General features: G+C 42.4%; 1 protein-coding gene across 3 annotated transcripts in view; it reads right to left on the minus strand.

The window, feature by feature from the left end:
• Nucleotides 1-24682, minus strand: part of LOC112255286 (inositol 1,4,5-trisphosphate receptor type 1-like) — a 181213-nt gene that overhangs the window by 51861 nt on the left and 104670 nt on the right. For all 3 annotated transcript variants that reach the window (XM_042324501.1, XM_042324500.1, XM_042324499.1), the window contains 4 exons: nt 24417-24552; nt 22563-22750; nt 1101-1284; nt 603-856 (listed from right to left, as the gene is read on the minus strand). In XM_042324501.1, the coding sequence (XP_042180435.1) occupies nt 603-856; nt 1101-1284; nt 22563-22750; nt 24417-24552 (762 nt within the window). The remainder of the gene's footprint in view (nt 1-602; nt 857-1100; nt 1285-22562; nt 22751-24416; nt 24553-24682) is intronic.

Genomic DNA, 24682 nt, shown 5'->3' on the forward strand with positions numbered 1-24682 from the left:
ATTTCTGTATTCGAATTTGGCGGTCTGCAATCTCACTGGATGTTGGCCAGGTGGACTAGCGTCCCACATACCCTAGAGAGGTTAACTAGTGATTATGTTAAGATTCATTGTTTTTTATAAGATAAGTTTAATGCTAGCTAGCAACTTACCTTCGCTCCTTGCTGCACTCGCGTAACAGGTGGTCAGCCTGCCACGCAGTCTCCTCGTGGAGTGCAATGTAATTGGCCATAATCGACTTCCAAAAATGCCGATTACCGATTTTAATGAAAACTTGAAATTGGCCCTAATTAACACAGACCACACACAGGAGCAGGAGACCAGCAGATAACCTGAAGACTGAGCTGTAGTGATTTTCAACAGGGCCAATTACCTGCTCAATGGAGGATACATCCAGCTATTGACTAACCAGCCTACGTAGTAGGAAATTCTAAGCAAACAAAGTAATGATTAACGCAAAACTGTCCATAAAAAAAGGTAAGTAAAGTAGGAACCGGCAAGTTGCATGCCCTCCTCAGCACCTCCATCTTACGTAAGGTGTAAATAAGACTAAAGAGGCAGTGTCTGAGGGCTGGCTTCCCCTGGTGTTGGGCTGGCTGACTGACCTGCAGGTCTCGGTTGTGGTTCTCACAGAGCAACTGGAGGAAGCGCAGGATAGGCTGCATGATGACGATGATAAAGCTCATCTCTCCATCGTCCTGGCCCTTGTCCCCGGTGCTAGGTGTGCCATCAGCCGTAGAGAAGTGGTCATCGGGGTCGGCCTCACGGCGGTATGAGTTGAAGGCTTTTTTAGTGGCCGACGAGGCCTCCAGCAGCTGCTCTCTCGCCTCATCTGTCACCAGTACCGCTGAGTCTTTGGCTGCAGAGACACAGGGAGGGGAGGGGAGGTCAACAGAACCAGCCCACAAAGTCTATAAATCATCACAAAACTAGGTACTGGGGTAAAAATAAATACTTCTTCATGGCAGTTATTTTTTTTATTGCTAACGTGTTCAGAGAGAAATTGACCTTAGATAAGTGTCTATGTGTAACTTCCTATTCCAATACAAAACCCATTAACAGCTGATATGAGACAGCCATTTTGACTTTGGTTGACCTCTGACCTTTCTTGCGGACGGGCACATCCTTGTCGGGGGCGTCGTCATCTCTCTTCCTGTTGCCGAGGTCGCTGGTGTTGACCGTCACCGTGGCTTTAATCTCCAGCTGGGCAAGTTTCATCCGGTCATAGAACACACGGAAAAACTTCTCGGACTTCTTGTCCTCCGTCAGACGGCAGATGAAGGAACGCTAGCACAAAAGGAAAACAAAAAGGTATAGGGAAGTAACGTTAATTACAATTAAAGATTAGGAATGTTATTTCACGCCACATGCTTGTGTATTCTTGTGTGTAGCCTACTTTACCAAATTAATTACAACAGACATGGTTGAAGTCTCAGTTGGTTACGTGGAGGAAAGTGTTCACAACACCACAGTTGTGGGTTTGATTCCCGAATAGTAGAAATAAATGTGATAACTGTAAGACAGCTTTGGATAAAAGCATCTGCTAAATGACCATTGGTCAAAACACAGAGGTTCAGGTAATTGATCTAATGGATCAAAATAAGACAGGCCTGCTCTGTTGTGTTTACAGTAGCACTAAGTACATATCATCAACACATACACACTCTGCAGCACATACTTCAGAAAAGGGACATTTAAGTCATGTACATAGGTACTTTAACACTGAATACTACCATTGAGATGGTAATGGACCTAAAGCCACCTATGTAGTCACCTGGTTTTTTTCTCCACACGCCATTTAAAGTCATGAGAAGACTGGTCGAAAACGCATCGTTTTTTACCCTATTCTACTGTGCAAACAGTCAATGACAACACACAGGATTGAAGACCGGAATTCTTTATTTCTCTCTCTCTTTATTGCTGTGTGCCCCATGCATGCAGAAAATCATTAGACCACGACCATAGTCAGCCTCAGCCTGTTATTTGGTCAGTCTACTGGGAGAGGGAGGAGACTCCAAACCAATGGCAGAACAGGCTGCTCACACTGCTTAGGGTGAAAAATGACACGAGTGGGTGAAGCCTGGCCTACTTACACAGATCGAGAGAGGGGGAGAGGGTGGAGGGAGAGAGGAAGGGAAGGAGGGAGGGAGACAGAAACACAGGGAGAGGAAAAGGGTGCAAGGAAGAAAATAAGAAAAAAGGTGACACTTTACTTGATACCCAGCGACATGTTACGACAGTCATACATGTCATAATAAGGCATAACAGCTGACATAACCCATTATAATATGGTCCTAACACTGCCATGACATATTTAGACCTGTTGTGATGAATATTGTGTTACATTATTGCTGGGTATGACACCTACAGTGGGGCAACAAAGTATTTAGTCAGCCACCAATTGTGGCCAATTGTCATCATAGGTACACTTCAACTATGACAGACAAAATGAGAAAAAAAAAATCCAGAAAATGACATTGTAGGATTTTTAATGAATTTCTTTGCAAATTATGGTGGAAAATAAGTATTTGGTCAATAACAAAAGTTTATCTCAATACTTTGTTATATACCCTTTGTTGGCAATGACAGAGGTCAAACGTTTTCAACTCGATTTTCTATGGGGTTGAGATCTGGAGACTGGCTAGGCCACCGCAGGACCTTGAAATGCTTCTTACGAAGCCACTCCCTTGTTGCCCGTGCGGTGTGTTTGGGATCATTGTCATGCTGAAAGACCCAGCCACGTTTCATCTTCAATGCCCTTGCTGATGGAAGGAGGTTTTCACTCAAAATCTCACGATACATTGCCCTATTCATTCTTTCCTTTACACGGATCAGTCGTCCTGGTCCCTTTGCAGAAAAACAGCCCCAAAGCATGATGTTTCCACCCCCATGCTTCACAGTAGGTATGGTGTTCTTTGGATGCAACTCAGCATTCTTTGTCCTCCAAACAAGACGAGTTGAGTTTTTACCAAAAAGTTATATTTTGGTTTCATCTGACCATATGACATTCTCCCAATCTTCTTCTGGATCATCCAAATGCTCTCTAGCAAACTTCAGACGGGCCTGGACATGTACTGGCTTAAGCAGTGGGACACGTCTGGCCCTGTAGGATTTGAGTCCCTGGCGGCGTAGTGTGTTACTGATGGTAGGCTTTGTTACTTTGGTCCCAGCTCTCTGCAGGTCATTCACTAGGTCCCCCCGTGTGGTTCTGGGATTTTTGCTCACCGTTCTTGTGATCATTTTGACCCCACGGGGTGAGATCTTGCATGGAGCCCCAGATCGAGAGAGATTATCAGTGGTCTTGTATGTCTTCCATTTCCTAATAATTGCTCCCACAGTTGATTTCTTCAAACCAAGCTGCTTACCTATTGCAGATTCAGTCTTCCCAGCCTGGTGCAGGTCTACAATTTTGTTTCTGGTGTCCTTTGACAGCTCTTTGGTCTTGGCCATAGTGGAGTTTGGAGTGTGACTGTTTGAGGTTGTGGACAGGTGTCTTTTATACTGATAACAAGTTCAAACAGGTGCCATTAATACAGGTAACGAGTGGAGGACAGAGGAGCCTCTTAAAGAAGAAGTTACAGGTTTGTGAGAGCCAGAAATCTTGCTTGTTTGTAGGTGACCGAGTACTTATTTTCCACCATAATTTGCAAATAAATTCATAAAAAAACCCTACAATGTGATTTTCTGGATTATTTTTCCTCATTTTGTCTGTCTTAGTTGAAGTGTACCTTTGATGAAAATTACAGGCCTTTCTCATCTTTTTAAGTTGGAGAACTTGCACAATTGGTGGCTGACTAAATACTGTTTTGCCCCACTGTACATAAGTGTCAAACCAAAGAACCTACCACATTCCATGACACCATAGCCTACATGTCAACAGTGTGTTTATGATTAAAAATCAACAACAATTGGATCATGTTCAATTGTCATTGTAATTGCACACGCATTGATGTCAGACATGCACCTACCCCAATGCTCTGTTGCTGATGACTGGGGTGAATGTAGGAGCAGATTTCAGGAGCAGGACAAGACACCCTCTTTTTGACAGATGACTGATCTGAGGGCATGAATGTGATAGACCTATCTAGCTTATATGATTACAATGGTCATAATGCTTCTTGACAGTGTCATAGTGTTATTTCAAATGATGATGAGGAAATGACGAAAAAATAATATTACTAAAGATTTCATTTCTACATCAAAGGAGAAAGAAACAAACTTTGAAACGAAAGGAAACGTCTAGGCAGGGAATAAAATAGTTTGAATAATAATGTGGGTTTTGACACTTATGTAGACGTCATAACCAGACATAAAATAACGCAATATATGTGTGGCAACGGGTGTAAATATATGGGTCATGACAGTGTTATAACCATATTATGACAGGTTATGTCAGCTGTTATGACATTGTCATAACATGTTATGACACAGTGACAAAAGTAAAGTGTTACAAGAAAAAATATGAGAAATGGAAAAAGGAGTAAAAGAGGTAGGGAGAGATGGAGGGAGAAAGTGAGGGGGAGAAAATGTTATCAGCTGGTATCTAGGCCAGTTCTGAAAGCTTGTTGCATAACTAGACTTATTTCCAGGTTAGGTGTAAACTTTGATAAACTGGGGTAGTGTGTGTGTGCTTAAGGCCAGTTTAAACCTCTTAAGGATCTCTACAGATCATTGTCCCACCCTCGGGGCAGTTGAGCTAATGTGCGCTAATGCGATTAGCATGAGGTTGTAAGTAACAAGAACATTTCCCAGAACATAGACATATCTGATATGGGCAGAAAGCTTAAATTCTTGTTAATCTAACTGCACTGTCCAATTTACAGTAGCTATTACAGTGAAATAATACCATGCTATTGTTTGAGGAGAGTGCAGTTATGAACTTGAAAAGTTATTAATAAACTAATTAGGCACATTTGGGCAGTGTTGATATAGCATTAACAGAAATGCAATGGTTCATTGGATCAGCCTCAAACTTTGCACATACACTGCTGCCATCTAGTGGCCAAAATCTAAATTGCGCCTGGGCTGGAATAATACATTATGGACATTCTCTTGCATTTACAAAAATCATTTGTTTTTTTCTTTGTATTATCTTTTACCAGATCTAATGTGTTATATTTTCATACATTAATTTCACATTTCCACAAACTTCAAAGTGTTTATTTTCAAATGGTATAATGAATATGCATTTCATTGCTTCAGGTCCTGAGCTACAGGCAGTTAGATTTGGGTATGTCATTTTAGGCAAAAATTGAAAAAAAGGGGCAGATCCTTACAGTGTGTGTGTGTGTGTGTGTGTGTGTGTGTGTACGTGTGCATGGAGAAGCAGGATTGAAAAACAAATAGTTTTAATCAGTTTGAATAAAGTATAAAACAAAATGGACAAACTCCATTTTACAATGTTATTTGAAAAAAGAGATGTGGTATAGAAGGCTTGTTGGCAGGAGGACATTCACTAATTTACCAGTACAATGTTAGAAATGTGAAATGAATGAAACATCCCAATCCTCCTCGGTAAAGAGCCCTGGGTCTGCTAACAACACAATTGTGGAGTACTATGTAGTCTGCAGTAATCATTTTCAAATCTGTGCCAAAAAATGTTTGTCAAATACATTGTCATAATGTAGATGATAATGAAGACACAATAGGAATATCACGTTGGCAGTGTTTTCACATATTATTTGTAGCTCACAATGAATCAATGTGGTTGAAAAGATAGCATTTTCAGAGTTTCCAAGCCAACATTAAATAGTACATTGCTGACTTGCTAGCAAAACAACATCAAATCAAATTTATTTATATAGCCCTTCGTATATCAGCTGATGTCTCAAAGTGCTGTACTGAAACCCAGCCTAAAACCCCAAACAGCAAGCAATGCAGGTGTTGAAGCACGTTGGCTAGGAAAAACTCCCTAGAAAGGCCAAAACCTAGGAAGAAACCTAGAGAGGAACCTGGCTATGAAGGGTGGCCAGTCCTCTTCTGGCTGTGCCGGGTGGAGATTATAACAGAACATGGCCAAGATGTTCAAATGTTCATAAATGACCAGCAGGGTCAAAATAATAGGTCTGGGACAGGTGCAATGTCCTATAGCACTTTCAGAAAGTATTCACACCCTTTGACTTTTTCCACATTTTGTTGTGCTACAGGCTGAATTTAAAACTGATTAAATTGAGACAGTGTGCCACACAATACCCAAACATGTCAAAGTGGAATTTTGGTTCTTGAAATTAACAAAATTAATAAAACCATTTAAGGCTGAAATGTCTTAAGTATTCAATAAGCATTCAACCCCTTTTATGGCAAGCCTAAATACATTCAGGAGTAAAAATGTGCTTAACAAGTCGCATAATCATTTTAATGGACTCACTGTGTGCAATAATAGTGGGTAACATGATTTTTTACTCTGTACCCCACACATACAGATAATTGTATGGTCCCTCAGTCGATTAGTGAATTTCAAGCACAGATTCACCCACAGACCAGGGAGTTTTTCAATGCCACTCAAAAAACAAAACAAATAGACACTGAATATCACTTTGAGCCTGGTGAAGTTATTAATTACGCTTTGGATGGTGTATTAATACGCCCAGTCACTACAAAGATACAGGCGTCTTTCCTAACTCAGTTGCTGAAGAGGAAGGAAACCATGAAGCAAATGGTGATTTTAAAACAGTTACAGAGTTGAATGGCCGGGATTGGAGAAAACTGAGGACGAATCAACAACATTGTAGTTACTCCACAATACTAACCTAAATGACAGAGTGAAAAGAAGGAAGACTGTATAGAATAAAAATATTGAGTGGCCTAGTTACAGTTTTAACTTAAATCGGCTTAAAATCTAATGTCAAGACTTGAAAATGGCTGTCTAGCAATGATCAACAACCAACTTGACAGAGCTTGAAGAGTTTAAAAAGAATAATGGAACAAATATTGTACTAAGATCGTACCCAAAAAGACTTTGCATCTAATCTGTATCTAATCGCTGCCAAAGGTGATTGAATACTTATCTAATCAAGATTAGTGTTACATTTGAAATTCATCTTTAAGAAAGTATTATTTTTCTTCCACTTTGAGATTAGAGTATTTTGTGTAGACCCCCCCCATTTACATTTTTATATATATATATATAATCCATTTGAATCATAATTTGTAACAAAATGTGGAAAAAGTCAAGGGATGCAAATACTTTCTGAAGGCACTGTATAGCTTCACTTATTGTGAAAGTGATAACTCACTAGATTCTCACCAGCATCTTTCCTTAGTATCAAAATATCACGCAGTTTGAACAAAGCAGTATTATGTTGTGTCATGATTAGAGACCTGCCCATCTTGTGATGAGTGATTTCTCCTTCTACCACCATCTATTCCAAATAAACAACGTTATCGTTGTGAATTTATGCCTCTCGGCAACAGACTCCAAAGCCCCCAGCCTCACTCACCCCAACCCCCACCACTGTGCACTAGACCACTCGCAAATGCGGTGTGGTATGGGTTAGTATTTGCGCTATCCAGCAAGACCCAGTGCAATAGATAACTTGATGACAGAGTGGATAGTGCAGAGAGGTAGTGATTAACTGAACCTCACAACCTGGAAACCAACACAACACAGGGAGGGTGGGAGGGAGGGATGGGAGAGATGGGGGGCTGAAGTGTTCATGTCTGTCTTTCTCTCGCTCTCCCTCCATATCTCCTTCTCTCAGTAATAACGCATCTTCTCATCTCTCTTTCTTCCCCTCTATCCCCATCTCCCTCTTTGCTCACATCACTCTTGTCCTCTGTTATTAGACAGCACGGGCGTGGGTGGAACCTTGGGGCCTGGGTGAAGGAGGAAGGGGCGGGAGAGGCTGCACCATAGGGCTCTGACCTGAGACAACAGCCCGTCACAGCCCCCCCCCCCTACCCCTGGAATGCTGAAGGAATTACCTAACACACAGACAAGGTCAAAACAGACCAGCTTTGGCGGACAGTGTGACATTTTCCGTGTTCCGGGCACACAGACACTTCTCTCACAAACTCTCAGAAATGTAATTGGTCACATACACATATTTAGCAGATGTTATTGCGGAGGTAGCGAAATGGTTGTGTTCCTAGCTCCAACAGTGCAGTAGTATCCTCTGTTCCTCTGGTGATTTAGGAGGTTAATCCAGGTCCTGCAGTGCCTAGCTCCACTCCCACTCCCCAGGTGCTATCATTTGTTGACTTCTGTAACCGTAAAAGCCTTGGTTTCATGCATGTTAACATTAGAAGCCTACTCCCTAAGTTTGTTTTATTCACTGCTTTAGCACACTCTGCCAACCCGGATGTCTTAGTCGTGTCTGAATCCTGGCTTAGGAAAACCACCAAAAACCTTGAAATCTTCATCGCTAACTATAACATTTTCTGCCAAGATAGAACTGCCAAAGGGGGCGGTGTTGCAATCTACTGCAAAGATAGTAATACAGAACTCTGCAGGCTATCCAAGTCTGTACCCAAACAATTCGAGCTTCTACTTCTAAAAATTCACCTTTCCAGAAACAAGTCTCTCACTGTTGCCGCTTGCTATAGACCTCCCTCTGCCCCCAGCTGTGCCCTCGATACCATATGTGAATTGACTGCCCCCCATCTATCTTCTGAGCTCGTGCTTCTAGGTGACCAACTGGGACATGCTTAACACCCCGGCCATCCTACAATCCAAGCTTGATGCCCTCAATCTCACACAAATGATCAATGAACCTACCAGGTACAACACCACATCTGTAAACACAGGCACCCTCATAGATGTCATCCTAACTAACTCAACCTCCAAATACACCTCTGCTGTTTTCAATCAAGATCTCAGCGATCACTGCCTCATTGCCTGCATCCGTAATGGGTCTGCGACCAAACGACCACCCCTCATCACTGTCAAACGCTCCCTGAAACACTTCTGCGAGCAGGCCTTTCTAATTGACCTGGCCAGGGTATCCTGGAATGACATTGGCCTCATCCCATCAGTAGATGATGCCTGGCTATTCTTTAAAAGTGCCTTCCTCAACATCTTAAATAAGCATGCCCTATTCAAAAAATGTAGAACTAGGAATATATATAGTCCTTGGTTCACTCCAGACCTGTCTGCCCTTGACCAGCACAAAAACATCCTATGGCGTTCTGCATTAGCATCGAATAGCCCCCGTGATATGCAACTTTTCAGGGAAGTTAGGAACAAATATACACAGGCAGTTAGGAAAGCTAAGGCTAGCATTTTCAAACAAAAATTTGCATCCTGTAGTACTAACTCAAAAAAGTTCTGGGACACTGTAAAGTCCATGGAGAATAAGAGCACCTCTCTACGGCTGGCCATGCTTTCCACCTGGCTACCTCTACCCCGGTCAACTGCCCGGCACCCAACAACCTGCCAAAGCCCCCACCATTTCTCCTTTACCCAAATCCATATAGCTGATGTTCTGAAAGAGCTGCAAAATCTGGACCCCTACAAATCAGCCGGGCTAGACAATCTGGACCCTCTCTTTCTAAAATTATCTGCCAAAATTGTTGCAACCCCTATTACTAGACTGTTCAACCTCTTTCGTATCGTCTGAGACTCCCAAAGATTGGAAAGCTGCCGCGGTCATCCCCCTCTTCAAAGGGGGTGACACTCTAGACCCAAACTGCTACTGCTACAGACCTGTATCTATCCTACCCTGTCTTTCTAAGGTCTTCGAAAGCCAAGTTAACAAACAGATGACTGACCATTTCGAATCCCACCGTACCTTCTCCGCTATGCAATCTGGTTTCAGAGCTGGTCATGGGTGCACCTCAGCCACGCTCAAGATCCATTACTGTGCAGCCGTATTCATCGACCTGGACAAGGCTTTCGACTCTGTCAATCACCACATTCTTATTGGCAGACTCGACAGCCTTGGTTTCTCAAATGATTGCCTCGCCTGGTTTACCAACTACTTCTCTGATAGAGTTCAGCGTGTCAAATCGGAGGGCCTGTTGTCCGGACCTCTGGCAGTCTCTATGGGGGTGCCACAGGGTTCAATCCTCAGGTCGACTGTCTTCTCTGTATACATCAATGAAGTTGCTCTTGTTGCTGGTGATTCTCTGGTACACCTCTACGCAGACGACACCATTCTGTATACTTCTGGCCCCTCTTTGGACACTCTTTGGACACTTTGGACACAAAATTAAATCTAAAATTGGCTTCCTATATCGCAACAAAGCCTCCTTCACTCATGCTGCCAAACATACCCTCTATCCTACCCATCTTTGACTTCGGTGATGTCATCTATAAAGTAGCCTCCAACACTCTACTCAACAAACTGGATGCAGTCTATCACAGTGCCATTTGTTTTGTCACCAAAGCCCCATACACTACCCACCATTGCGACCTGTACGCTCTCATTGGTTGGCCCTCGCTTCATACTCGTCGCCAAACCCACTGGCTACAGGTTATCTACAAGTCTCTGCTAGGTAAAGCCCCGCCTTATCTCAGCTCACTGGTCACCATAGCAGCACCCACTCGTAGCACACGCTCCAGCAGGTATACCTCACTGGTCACCCACAAAGCAATTCCTCCTTTGGTCGTCTTTCCTTCCAGTTCTCTGCTGCCAATGACTGGAACGAACTGCAAAAATCTCTGAAGTTGGAGACTCATATCTCCCTCACTAGCTTTAAGCACCAGCTGTCAGAGCAGCTCACAGATAACTGCACCTGTACATAGCCCATCTGTAAACAGCCCATCTATCTACCGACCTCATCCCCATACAGTATTTATTTATTTATCTTGCTCCTTTGCACCCCAGTATTTCTACTTGCACATCTACCATTCCAGTGTTTAATTGCAATATTGTAATTACTTCGCCACCATGGCCTATTTATTGCCTTTAACTCCCTTATCTTACCTCATTTGCACTCACTGTATATAGACGTTTTGTTTTCTTTTGTTCTACTGTATCACTGACTATGTTTTTTTTATTCCATGTGTAAGTCTGTGTTGTTGTATGTGTCGAATTGCTATGCTTCATCTTGGCCAGGTCGCAGTTGCACATGAGAATTTGTTCTCAACTAGCCTACCTGGTTAAATAAAAGGTGAAAAAAAATAACAAAAATATCTAACAATTCACAAAAATACACACAAATCAAAAAGTAAAATAATGGAATTAAGAACATTATTAATTACAACATTATTTAAACATTATTAAAGTGACTAGTGTCCCATTATTAAAGTGGCCAGTAATCCCAAGTCTATGTATATAGGGCAGTAGCCTCTAATGTGCATGGTTGCGTAGCCTGGTGGAAGCCGGCTACCGATGGCTATTTAACAGTCTGATGGCCTTGAGATAGAAGCTGTTTTTCAGTCTCTCGGACCCAGCTTTGATGCATCTGCCTGACCTCGCCTTCTGGATGATAGCAGAGTGAACAGGACGTGGCTCGGTGGTTGATGTCCCTGATGATATTTTTGGCCTTCCCGTTACATCGGGTGCAATTTCAGATCGTCAGTGATGTATACGTCGAGGAACTTTCCACGTCCACTGCGCTGCGCTGCCGTGCTCCTTCTGCTGTTTCCTGAAGTCCACGATCATCTCCTTTGTTTTGTTAATGTTGAATGAGAGGTTCTTTTCCTGGCACCACTCTCCCAGGGCCCTCACCTCCTTCCCATAGGCTGTCTCGTCATTGTTGGTAATCAGACCTACTACTGTTGTGTCATCTGCAAACTTGATTGAGTTCAAGGAGTCCGTGGCCATGCAGTCATGGGTGAACAGGGAGTACAGGAGGGGGCTGAGCACGCATCCTTGTGGGGCCCCTGTGTTGATGATCAGCGAAGTGGAGGTGTTGTTTCCAGGAAGTCCAGGACTCAGTTACACAGGCCGGAGTTCAGATCCAGGGCCCCGAGTTTAATGATGAGCTTGGAGGGTACTATAGTGTTGAATGCTGAGCTATAGTCAATTAACAGCATTCTTACATTGGTATTCTTCTTGTCCAGATGGGATAGGGCAGTGTGATGGCGATTGCATCGTCTGTGGATCTATTGGGGCGGTAAGCAAATTGAAGTGGATCTATGGTGTCAGATAAGGTTGAGGTGATATGATCCTTAACCAGACTCTCAAAGCACTTCATAATGACAGAAGTGAGCGCTACGGGGCGAAAGTCATTTAGTTCAGTTAACGTCGCTTTCTTGTGTACAGGAACAATGGTGGACATCTTGATGCAAGTGGGGACAGAATATTGGGATAGGAAGAGATTGAATATGTCCGTAAACACTCCAGCCAGCTGGTCTGTGCATGCTATGAGGATGGGGATAGGGATGCCGTCTGGGTCGGGAGCATTGCGAGGGTTAACACACTTAAATGTCTTACTCACGTGGGCCACAGAGAAGTAGAGCCCACAGTCCTTGGTAGCGGGCCGCGTCAGTGGCACTGTGTTATCCTCAAAGCGGGCGTAGAATGTGTTTAGCTTGTCTGGAAGCAAGACGTCGGTGTCCGCGACGTGGCTGGTTTTCCCTTTGTAGTCTGTGCTTGTCTTTAGACCCTGCCACATACGTCTCATGTCTGAACCGTTGAATTGCGACTCCACTTTGTCTCTGTACTGACATTTTGCCTGTTTGATTGCCTTACGGAGGGAATAACTACACTGTCTGTATTCGGTCATATTCCCAGTCACATTGCCATGGATAAATGCGGTGGTTCGCGCTTTCAGTTTTGCCCAAATGCTGCCATCTATCCACGGTTTCATGGCTCTCTCGGGATAAACTGTCGCGGTCCATACAGCCATCTGGGTTCTCAGTACATCGCGCAGACAGGAATAAAGAACTCTCTGGAAAGAAGAAAGGCGGGGGTGTATGTTTCACGATTAACTACTCATGGTGTGATTGTGATAACATACAAAAACTCAAATAATTTTGTTCACCCGACCTAGAATACTTCACAATTAAATGCCGACCATATTACCTCCCAATTCTCTTTGGTTATAATCAAGCCATGTATATTCAAATCAAATTATATTTGTCACATGCGCCGAATAAAACAGGTAGACCTTACAGTGAAATGCTTACTGACAAGCCCTTAACACTTATTTTTCTTAACTGCATTGTTGGTTATGTAAAAATAGATTACATTACAAAAAATAAAATGACAAATAATTAAAGAGCAGCATTAAAACAACAGTAGCAAGGCTATATACAGGGGGTACCAGTACAGAGTCAATGTGCAGGGGTACAGGTTAGTCGAGGTAATTGAGGTAATATGTACATGTAGTTAGAATTAAAGTGACTATGCATAGATAATAAACAGAGAGTAGCAGCAGGGTAAAAGAGGGGGTGGGAGGGACAGACAATGCAAATAGTCTGGGTAGCCATTTGATTAGCTGTTCAGGAGTCTTATGGCTTGGGGGGTAGAAGCTGTTAAGAAGCCTTTTGGACCTAGACTTGGCGCTCTGGTACCCCCTCAAGCAGATACCACGGGCAACCCTCAAAGAACAACAATGGACTTTATGCAAACTGGAAACCACATATCCAGAGGCCGCATTTATTGTAGCTTGGGATTTTAACAAAGTAAATTTGAGGAAAAAGCTCAACACATTGACTGTACAGTAGTGCTCACGCTGGTAAAATATTGGACCACTGCTAAACAACTTTTTGAAATGCCTACAAATGCCTCTCAAACTACACTGCTCTCATGTAACAACCAAATTAATTCTCTACTCCCTTCCCACCTTTGTGTTGACATGCTTCCTCTCACTACTAGGGCACATTACTCTCCACTCTGAGCTGGTGGCTGAATATCTATGTGCAAATGGGACTGTCACCATAATAAACTATACAAATACATACTTCCATTTCAGAATAAACAAAGCCTCTTGGGGAGATATAATTTGCGTCAATGAGGATTCAATACACCTATACTAAGTACATGGCCTGGCAGTGTTGCCAGAGATGACAGGGTCTGGGATCTGGGTTGGGTCAGGGTTACTATGTTGTGGTTATGTTGGGTTTGGTGGAGTTTTGTCATGTAATGTTGAGGCTTCAGTTTGGTTGTGATGGATTTATGACACTGATGATGTATGACAGTGGTGAGGATGAGAAATATCATGTCTACTGTAATTGAATGAGCGTTAGGTTATGGCATCAGACACCTGGCACAGTCTACGGCCGACAGCATCTCTGTTATTCATACTCACCCTCTATCTATCCCTCCCTCTTTCCCGGTCTCTCTCTCCATCCGTCTCTTTCCCCCTCTTTGTCTGTCTGAAAGAGGCTTAGACCCTTTCTAAGAATTGTGCTGATCTCGTCTAAATCCTAGAGGACAGGGGTCTTCCTCACAAACAGGAGGATGCACGGCATGCATCACAGGGTACACACTGCCTTGTCATGGACGTAGCAACAACACACTGGTACAAGTAATATGTTCTTTCTTCTGCATTTCAGCATGATCAAAAACATCCCCCTTTTATAAGACTTCAGTAGAATAATAGAGATATAGTCACTTTATTAGCCACAGAAATGTGTCAAAAGCCCCTCCAAGTAAATGGCGTTGCCAGAGGTATTAACCCTTTCCACTCACAGCCCCCGCCATCCCGTATACAGGTTCTCTGCTTCACAGCGCTGTATGGGTTTTGACTTGAGCACCGCGCATGACAAGATGCCCCCATCCCTCCCACTAATTGGGGTGCTTTGACATTTGATGAGTGAGGGAAATGCTGTAAATCGAGAGGAGTTGATGTGTTTGGAAAGATTAGACGTTGAGGATTATAATAAATACCACTTTGATGTCATACAAGCAAACCAGACACCCATGAGTCCAAATGTGCACTTCACATTTCCATATTTGAAAACTCATGTAATTTACAGTATCAACATTTATGATCTCTATGTTTGATCCAGTTATAAGGATGACATGCGTTATACCCTGGGTTGTCCTGAACAGAATGAGAATATATTAATCGTATTGTGAAGAACATTAGCAGTAGAACACACACTTGAAAGCACTCATGACTCCATTCTATGCAAATCAAAAATTACAATATTTGTCTGAAGTGCCTTTTGAAAACCTAACACTAAGAAAGTATTTCATAACTTAGCGAGCCATGTTGGCAATAGAATAAGAGTTCAAATGATGCCCATCTGACCCAGATTGCGATTTATAATGGAACTTTTGGAACTATGGAACTATTACTGCATTGTCGGAACTAGAAGCACAAGCATTTCGCTACACTCGCATTAACATCTGCTAACCATGTGTATGTGACAAATAAAATTTGATTTGATATTACTTAGGAACTGTGCATAGTTTGGAGAGGTTGAGAAACCAATTAGACCTCTCACTCAAACCCTTGAAATAGTTTTTTCTTAACCTGCACTTACTCCAAAATGTCAATGAATATTGTTATTATGTTACTGAATGTATGCAGAGTATTTTCAGCAGGGGTTGGAACCGGTTCAGGGAACATAAAACCGGAAAAGAACGTCATTTTGTATAGGAACAGAATCAGAAAAGGGAATGAAAGAGATCTATACTGCTCCGGAACAGAACTGTTATTTTCAAAGCATGGGAATCAGTTAATAACATTATTTTATGTTCTGGCCAAAGCCTTCACTCTGTCACTCAAACTTATTCCAGTGCCTGCCTGCCAGTTGAATATCTTTGCCAGTGTGTGTGCGTGCGTGCATGTGCCCCTCCCCCTCTGACGCTTAGGCTACTGTAGCCTACTGTCGTTACAAGCGTGATTCAGAAATTAGGGAGAGATTATTCGAGAAAAATTGATAAACTTCTTCAATGCTAGTTGCGGATACAATAATGATCACATTTCACATTGGATTTATTAACTACAAAAAGGTGAGATGTGTTTTTAATTCTGGTGCCGCACTGCACACACAAGCTTGTTAGCTAGCTAGCTCTGGTCCATCTATCGGGAGTTGAAAGTTCCTCCATAGAAGCCGCTCCTCCGTAGGTATAATTCTCTGGGCCTAATTCAGATAATGCACGTCATAACAAGATGCCCAACGTTCCTCCACCCTCTCTCCCCACCTGCCAAATTTCAGTCGCCTCTCATGCCATACACTCGTCTGTCCATCGCACAAGTGAACAACTATAGCCTAGGCAGCCGATAGCACCCATAAACTATTGGTTCCCTAGGCTAAAACAACTATAGCCTAGGCAGCCGATAGCACCCATAAACGATTGGCTCCCTAGGCTAAAACAACTATAGCCTAGGCAGCCGATAGCACCCAAAAACTATTGGTTCCCTAGGCTAAAACAACTATAGTTTGCTCGCTCCATAGAAAGCTGTTCTATCAGAAAATAACGATATAAGGTGTTCCTTTTTGTCCCGAACTTGTTCAGAACTTTATTTTGCAGGACAGAACAGTGGAACGGAACTAAAAAAAATAATGTCACTGTTCAGAAATGAAAAAAATTACAATATAATTTAGGTTCCAACCCGATTTTCAGATTTTGTTATTGATAAATGCTGTGAAAGTACAGAAAATATCAAATGCAAATAAAATCAAAAGTGTAATGTTTGGATTCAGTCTTGTGACAGGTGAACTGTTGTATCCTCACCTTTGGTCTGATAATTTCCTCATACTCTCCAAAGTGTTCTCTTTCAATTGCTACCATGGTCATACATATTCCTTTTATATTTCTTCTGTTAGAAACACTTCAATTGGGCCCTATCCATATAGGCTAATTTCCACAAGTGTAAGGGGTAAAAAAAAAAGAAGCCATCTGTGTTTAGACAGGATTTAGAAAACGAGTGCTGGAACAGACACAACACTCGACAGATTGATGTTGAGTATGTTAAGTAAGACATGGTGGTGAGGAGTAGAGAATGGAGAGAAGCAAGGGATGGGGAGTTTCAGGAGTCCCCTGGAGTGTAAACAGAGAGCCTGTCTGTAACCATGGAGATGAACCCTGAGCAGAATAAGAGTTGGGAGCGAGGCAGGGCGAGGAGAGGTGGGGGAGGGTGGCTCTGAAAAACAAGGTCACAGCGCTTTCCCTTCACTCCTTCCGTTCTGCCACTTGGCATCAACAAAGGGATGTTATATAACAGCTATTTATATCCACACTCCCTCTCTTTCTCTCCCTCTCTCTCTTTCTTTCTCCCTCACACACATCAGGCAGCACCACACAGACTAACTGGAATTGCAGCTCTCCTACTCTCCTCTTTCCACTGAATTCTCTCTTTTTTCCCACCGACACCCCTTTGTCCTCTCTTACCCTGAAATAGCCTCCTGTTTCAATCTTCCTCCTATCCTTCTGCCAGAACTCTTCTCTTCCTCTTCCCTGTTCCTTCATCTCCTACTCTTCTTCCTATTCTCTCTGCCCTGACACGGGGAGGCATAACTTGTGATTTTACGGCAGGTGCCCGACCACTGCTGAAATGTTACAAGTCACCACTTGTGTGTGTGTGTGCCACAACCCAATTACCACTCACACAACCAATATCTCCCTCTCTTCTCTCTTCCAGCAGTAGCTGTCACAGGAAGAAGTGTGGCATGCCTGAACAATCTAACATTTCCTGCAACAAAGTGACTGACGTTGATTGTTAAAAGAAAATAAATGAACTTCGCCGGAGTGAAGATTGAGATTATGACATACGTCACATGATCTAAAGTCTTGCTTGATTATGTATGTCCAGATATTGATTAAAACCCGTTGATTATGAGAAGCACATTTATTGACTGTGATTGATGTGTGAATATATTACCTGAATGTGTTTGTATGCCATTTTTCATACCTTTATTGAATTTGATTGTCAATTAGGTAATTGGTATGTTTTGTGATGCATTCTGGGCAATGGGTGTTGCTACAATAAGCATTTAATTGCGAGACCTACAGGTAACAGGTCGGCATGCTGCCGGGTTCACAGGCATGATTGAAGCCTGGGTTTTCTTTTGTTAGAGCTCTGTTATTCATGTCAGTTTACCTTTCTGTTCCTCGTCCTGTTTATTTGATTGTGTAAATAATTGTACAGTTCGCCGGATCTTTATCCTCATATTGGCAAGAAAAATCACATCTTCCTTGTATGCCTCTTCACTGTTAAAATCCTACCGCACGGTCAACCTCACAGCCGGGACCAAAGTCAATTTCTCAGTCATTAATGGCCTGCCCAGTGGCTGACAGAGTGAGTGAGAGAGAAAGGTGTAAGTGAGGGAGTGAGTGAGCGGGTGAGTGAGTACATGGTCAGGTTTATTTCTGTGTGATATGCAGGTCAGGAGGTAATGGTTAACAGTGTTACGTGAGTGAACACAATCCCAGGCTTCTACCCTGAACAGGTGTCTGGGCTAGAGACACATCAACACAGATTAAAGAACTTAGAGTAGATCCCTTGTTCAAAAGGGACAGAATAGACTGATCTCTATCCATCCTCTGTTTATCATCTGTGAAAAAGGCAGAGGCTAAGAAAAGTGGTCTGAATCTGAGCGAATAGTACAAAAACATTAGTGGACATTTAGACAAATAGCAAATTAATGTTAAAAGTCAAAAAGGTTATCGAGTTAAATATGTCTGAGAAATCATTAGTAATGCTAACCCTATTTCTTCAAAAGTTGAAACTGTTGTCCAGCTAATCAGTCTAAAAAAGGTCAACCTGGAGGTTTCTAAGAAACACGTTTTCTAGTGTGACCTCAGGTTTCTCACTCTACAGGACAGTCCAGACACCACTGATGACAACTGCGTGGAGGTTACAGCGAGTGAGCATATGCAGAAGTATCCGGGTCAGAAAGCAAATATCTAGCCTACCAAACTGGTTTGCATTCATGAACTGCTACAGTATGTTATGTCAAAGTACTTTAGAGAACATGTATATCCTCGTTAGCATTAATACTTCAGTATTTACCCCTCTAAATTTCCACTCAATGTTTCAGTACAAAACAACTGTTAGAAGAGAAGCTCCAGTCCTCCCTACTGCCCTACTTCAGAGACCCAAAATGACCCAGTTTGGGCTGAGAGAGCTGGAATGTTTTGAAGCCTGAGACATTGTTCATTCACACAGGCCTTATGTAACATTGGTCACCTGATAATCTCTGCAACAGGCAGGGAGGGAGACAGGCTGTAGCCGTGGGAAGCCAGGACATTATCTCTGCTAGAGTGGCTTCCTCACCCCTAATCTGATTACGCAAGCTGCCCCCGTTTATGCAAGCACAGGCAATCAGACTGACGAAGGAGCAGACAGTCAGAGGAGCAGGCAGACAGAGACAAGATAGACAGATAAATGCAGCGGGCTTGTTCACACATGCACACACACTTGAATCTGCTCTTTGTCATTTCTCTTCTGTATGCAGAGGTAGGTAGGCAACGCGTTGCCAAAACAACCATTAGTGAGGTTGGCTGCTTAAATGGATGGATGCAGAAAAGCGTGGAGGGGTGCAGGGTGGTAGTGGTTGATCTATGAAATGATGATTCCACCCACAACAAGATGTGCCTTCCTCTCTATGAGCCCATTATGAAGGGAAGGGTTATTCCACAAGGGGCTCAGCGGTACAGGGGCTGATCTACAGTGTACAGACAAATATACCTCCACAGTCTACAATATACACTACCGGTCAAAAGTTTTAGAACGCCTACTCATTCAAGGGTTTTTCTTTATTTTTACTACATTGTAGAATAATAGTGAGGACATCGAAACTATGAAATTATGTAGTAACCAAAAAAGTGTTATATAAAATGTATTTTGATTTGTTTTTGAGAATCAATTTCTGAGGCTGATAACTCTAATGAACATATCATCTGCAGCAGAGGTAACTCTGGGTCTTCCTTTCCTGTGGAGGTCCTCATGAGAGCCAGTTTCATCATAGCGCTTGATGGCTTTTGTAACTGCACTTGAAGAAACTTTCAAAGTTCTTGACATTTTCCGGATTGACTGACCTTCATGTCTTAAAGTAATGATGGACTGTCCTTTCTATCTATTTATTTGAGCTTTTATTTCCAATACTATGGACTTGGTCTTTTACCAAATAGGCCTATTTTCTATATACCACCCCTACCTTGTTACAACACAACTGACTGGCTCAAACGCATTAAGGAGGAAAGAAATTCCACAAATTAACTTTTAACAAGGCACACCTGTTAATTGAAATGCATTCCAGGTGACTACCTTATGAAGCTGGTTGAGAGAACGCCTAGTGTGTGCAAAGCTGTCATGAAGGCATAGGGTGGCTATTTGAAGAATCTAAAATATAAACTATATTTTGATTTGTTTCACACTTTTTTGCTTACTACATGATTCAATGTGTTATTTCACAGTTTTGATGTCTTCACTATTATTCTACAATGTATAAAATAGTAAAAATAAAGAAAAACCCTTGAACATGTAGATGTTCTAAAACGTCTGACCAATAGTGTACCTTCACAGTCTGTTCAACAGGGGGAAATTATAGTACATTCAAACACAAACCCAGCAAAAAAAGAAATGCCCTTTTTTCAGGATCCTGTCTTTCAAAGATAATTAGTAAACATCCAGATAACTTCACAGATTTTCATTGTAAAGGGTTTAAACACCGTTTCCCACAACAATTAATGAACATGCACCTGTGGAAAGGTCGTTAAAACTTCTTCAGGCTAGGGTCCTTTCTTCTCAATTTCCACCTGACTAACGTGCCTGTAGCTCAGGCCCTGAACCCCAGATATGCTTATAATTGGTACCATTGGAAAGAAGACACTTTGGCGTTTGTAGAAATGTTAAAATGATGTAGGAGACTATAACCCAATAGATATGCTAGGAGAATATCCAAACAAAAACCAACCGGAATGTTTTTCATTGTTGTTGAGAGCCCATGCTCCTACAATGGAAAGTATAGGGAAATAATTCAATCTAGCTCCCAGTATGCAATTCCTATGGCTTCCACTGGGTGTCAGCACTCAATGTTCAAGGTTTCAGGCTTGTTTCTTCCAAAACGAGTAAGAACAATGAGTTTTACTACAGGGACACAGTCTTGGAAATGCGTGTGCGTGCACCATGAAGACAACGCGCACCTGCTAATATTGGTTTCCTATTGAACATACTTCTTTCTGTATGAAATATTATAGTTTGATTATATTTTAGGGTATCTGAGGATTAAATATAAATCTATTTTGACTTGTTGAAACAAAGTGTAGGGGTAGATTTTCAGATTCCTATCTTGGCATGTTGAACGAGTGGATTACTCAAATCGATGGCGCCAACTAAACTGACTTTTTGGGATATAAAGAAGGATTTTATCTAACAAAACGACACTACATGTTAAAGCTGATTTCCTGCAAGACAGAAATGTTAGTGTTCAGCCATGGCCAGCGAAGAGCCCGGATCTCAATCCCATTGAGCACGTCTGGAACCTGTTGGATCAGAGAGTGAGGGCCAGGGCCATTTCCCCCCAAAAATGTCCGGGAACTTGCAGGTGCCTTGGTGGAAGAGTGGGGTAACATCTCACAGCAAGAACTGGCAAATCTGGTGCAGTCCATGAGGCGGAGATGCACTGCGGTACTTAATGCAGCTAGTGGCCACACCAGATACTGACTGTTACTTTTTATTTTGACCCCCCCTATTCCATTTCTGTTAGTCACATGTCTGTGGAACTTGTTCAGTTTATGTCTCAGTTGGTGAATATTGTTATGATCATACAAATATTTACACGTTAAGTTTGCTGAAAATAAATGCAGTTGACAGTGAGAGGACGTTTCTTTTTTTGCTGAGTTTAGTTACATATACAGTACAAACATATGCGTCTCTAAAATGTCTCCCTTGTATATAATCCAGATAGAGCAGCGGTCATGTGCCTCAGTTTCAGTTCAATCATTCCCCATGGCCTCATAGGATTGTTTGACGTTGCCAGTAAACTCTACAGTGGCTCAGTTCTATCAGGAAAAGTATTGAAGTGTTGTGTGGCATGGTGAGCCATCCTCTAAGGGAGCAGGGGGGGAGGGAGGGCTGTGGACTAACATAAAATGGCTGCCTTATACAGGATCAGAGCATGTCAGTACATGATAGACCAATGCAGTGGAAGGTCTACAATAGGCCTGGTACTGCTCCTATCCAAAGACTTACAGTGCCTCAAGAAAGTATTCATACCCCTTGACATTTTGTTACAAAGCGGGATAAAATGGATTTGTCATTTTTTTGTTAACGATCTACACAATATATTCTGTAATGTCAAAGAGGAAGAAAAATTCAAACATTTGTAAAAAAAAAAGTATAAAAAAGAAACAGTATTCAACCCCCTGAGTCAAAACATGTTAGAATCACATTTGGCAGCGTTTACAGCTGGAAGTATTTCTGGGTGAGTCTAACTCTAACAGAGTCTAACAGCTTTCCACACCTGGATTGTGCAACATTTACCATTTAAAAAAATAATTCTTCAAGTTCTGTCAAATTAGTTGTTGATCATTGCTAGGCAACCATTTGCAGGTCTTGCCAAGTCAAGGGGTGTGAATACTTTCTGAAGGCACTGTATCTTTCTCCTTACTTTTTTCTCATCTGTGAAGTGTGTTTGGACCAATGATGCATCTTTATGGTAGTGAAATGCACTTTAAAAAATGTTTGTTTGGATTCATCATTCAGGTATGTATTGGGCTTCAGATTCTCCTGACACACCCACATCCTTTTGATTGACAAGTGGCTCTGAGACTCACTTGGATGGTGGTGTTCCCGCCCTCCAGCAGGGCGATGGCCAATAGGATGCTTTCCTGGAAGACGCGGTCACTGGTGGTGTTCATGATGAGGTCTATGACGAGGTCAGAGGCTCCCTCCTTGTCCAGGTGACACTGTACCTCTGACAGGCTCATCTCGCCTCGACTCAGGGCCCCCATACCACCGAGACCTGGAGGGAGGGACAGGGGTCAGAGGTGAAGGGTCAGGAGTGTGATTCTCCCTGTTCTCCTGACTCATAGCGATAAGGAGAGGTTTCAAATATTTATATCTAAAATCTTACTTCCAAACTACTCAATCACATGGAACCTCTGGCGAAATAGACAAGTGCCATCTTCCAGGCAGTTGCCTACATGTGTATTTCATTGTCGAACCATTACATATTAATTTACAATGTACTTGCATATAGAATTAGAAAGTGAATGCACGTTTGCCACATTTCAAATATATACTTTTATTTGATAAGAAAACATCAAGATGGGCTTTCCTGTGAGAATGTAAAAATAGGGCCTATTCTGCTTATTTCACGTGTTAACACAAGTATTATTGATAACGCCCTTGGCAGCCTTTACCAGCGGCAGGCACGCAGGCAGGCACGCAGGCAGGCACGCACATACACACACACGTACACACAGTGCTAAGAAGTCCGGACTCTCGTTTCTGCAACAGGTGCAACCAGGAGGCCGTTTTCACAGGAAGTAGTAGTCTGTCGCCTACCAACAGCCAGAACTGGATCAAACAAGGGAAGGGTGGGTTGACTTGCTATGGTCTGGAGGGTTGCCAGGCAGTGTCTTGGTTCACATGGGAGACATGGTGAACCAGGAACTAGGCTTATTTCTCAACCCATTCCCATAAGAGGCACAGGGGGTCTAACAGTACTAGTACTTTGTTTGACATGGCTGGGCAATTAGATATGCTATAACTGGGTAATATGATGTCACGCTATATCAATAAACAGTACAGCTGACACCATGTTAAATGTGATAACACTACATCTACATTCACAGCTATATAGAAATACATGACAACACTTCATCTCCATCCTGGTGACTGACTCATAGGCCTATATGTTGACAACACTACATAGAAAACTCAATATTTTGACTTGAAATAGTGAGGTCAGATCATCACGCAGTGCTTATTATGAGGAGATTACAGTGTTGTGCTTGGTGTGCTCACAGTCACAGGGCGGGACAAGACCTAGACCTCTGTGTGTGTGTGTAGATAGGCCTATTGGTTATATAATAGAGAGATAATGAGAAGACCTGTTTGGGAAACAATATCAATATCCCTATCCACCACCATCCATCACAGACAGACTTTCACCTCTCAAAGTTGCATTATCGCATGATGGTATGTGGGTGTGTGGGTGTGTGGGAATGTTTATGTGTGTGTGTCAATATAGAGGAGTCTTTTCTTTGGCAGGTGGCAGAAGTCCAGAGTTCAGAATGAGGTCAGAAGAATATGCAACGTTGTCATGTTTGGTTCCTGTGTGCACTAGAAAGAAACTCATGCTTTTTTGACAGTTTAGTTTCACTCATTTTGTTCATCTGTATCTGGCAAATTACTTCTACAACAATGTGACAACTTACATAAAAGGTACAAAACAAACAGATTCGATTATACGTGGGATCAGAATTACCTGAGTTAACCTTTTCATCCAAAACCATGGACAGACAGGGAGAGAGATGGAGAAGAAAACAGACAGAGACAAGAGGAGAAAGACAGACACAGAGAAAATGACAGAGAGACAAAGAGAGCAGACAAAACAAAGGAGATGACAGATCAATAAATACTATATATAGATACCATACCAAGCAACAGAGAGGTGCTCTCACCTGATTGGCTCTTGCCGGGTCCTACTGGAACTAGGGTTGCGTTGCTGAAGGCCGTCAGGCTGTCCCTCCGCCCAGCACTCCTACTATGGAAGTTACCATAGTAACGGTTGACCAGAATCTGCCTCAGCGCCTCACCCTTCAGCGAGAGGGAAATGGTGGTGTATTAGTGTGATGATGTAAGAGACTTGAGAGGGAGTCTATCATACAGTGTACATTATGTGCACCATATATCCATCATCATGTCAATGAGGCCCACTTGAACTGAT

The sequence above is a fragment of the Oncorhynchus tshawytscha genome, linkage group LG07 (assembly GCF_018296145.1).
Source record: "Oncorhynchus tshawytscha isolate Ot180627B linkage group LG07, Otsh_v2.0, whole genome shotgun sequence".
Taxonomy (NCBI): domain Eukaryota; kingdom Metazoa; phylum Chordata; class Actinopteri; order Salmoniformes; family Salmonidae; genus Oncorhynchus; species Oncorhynchus tshawytscha.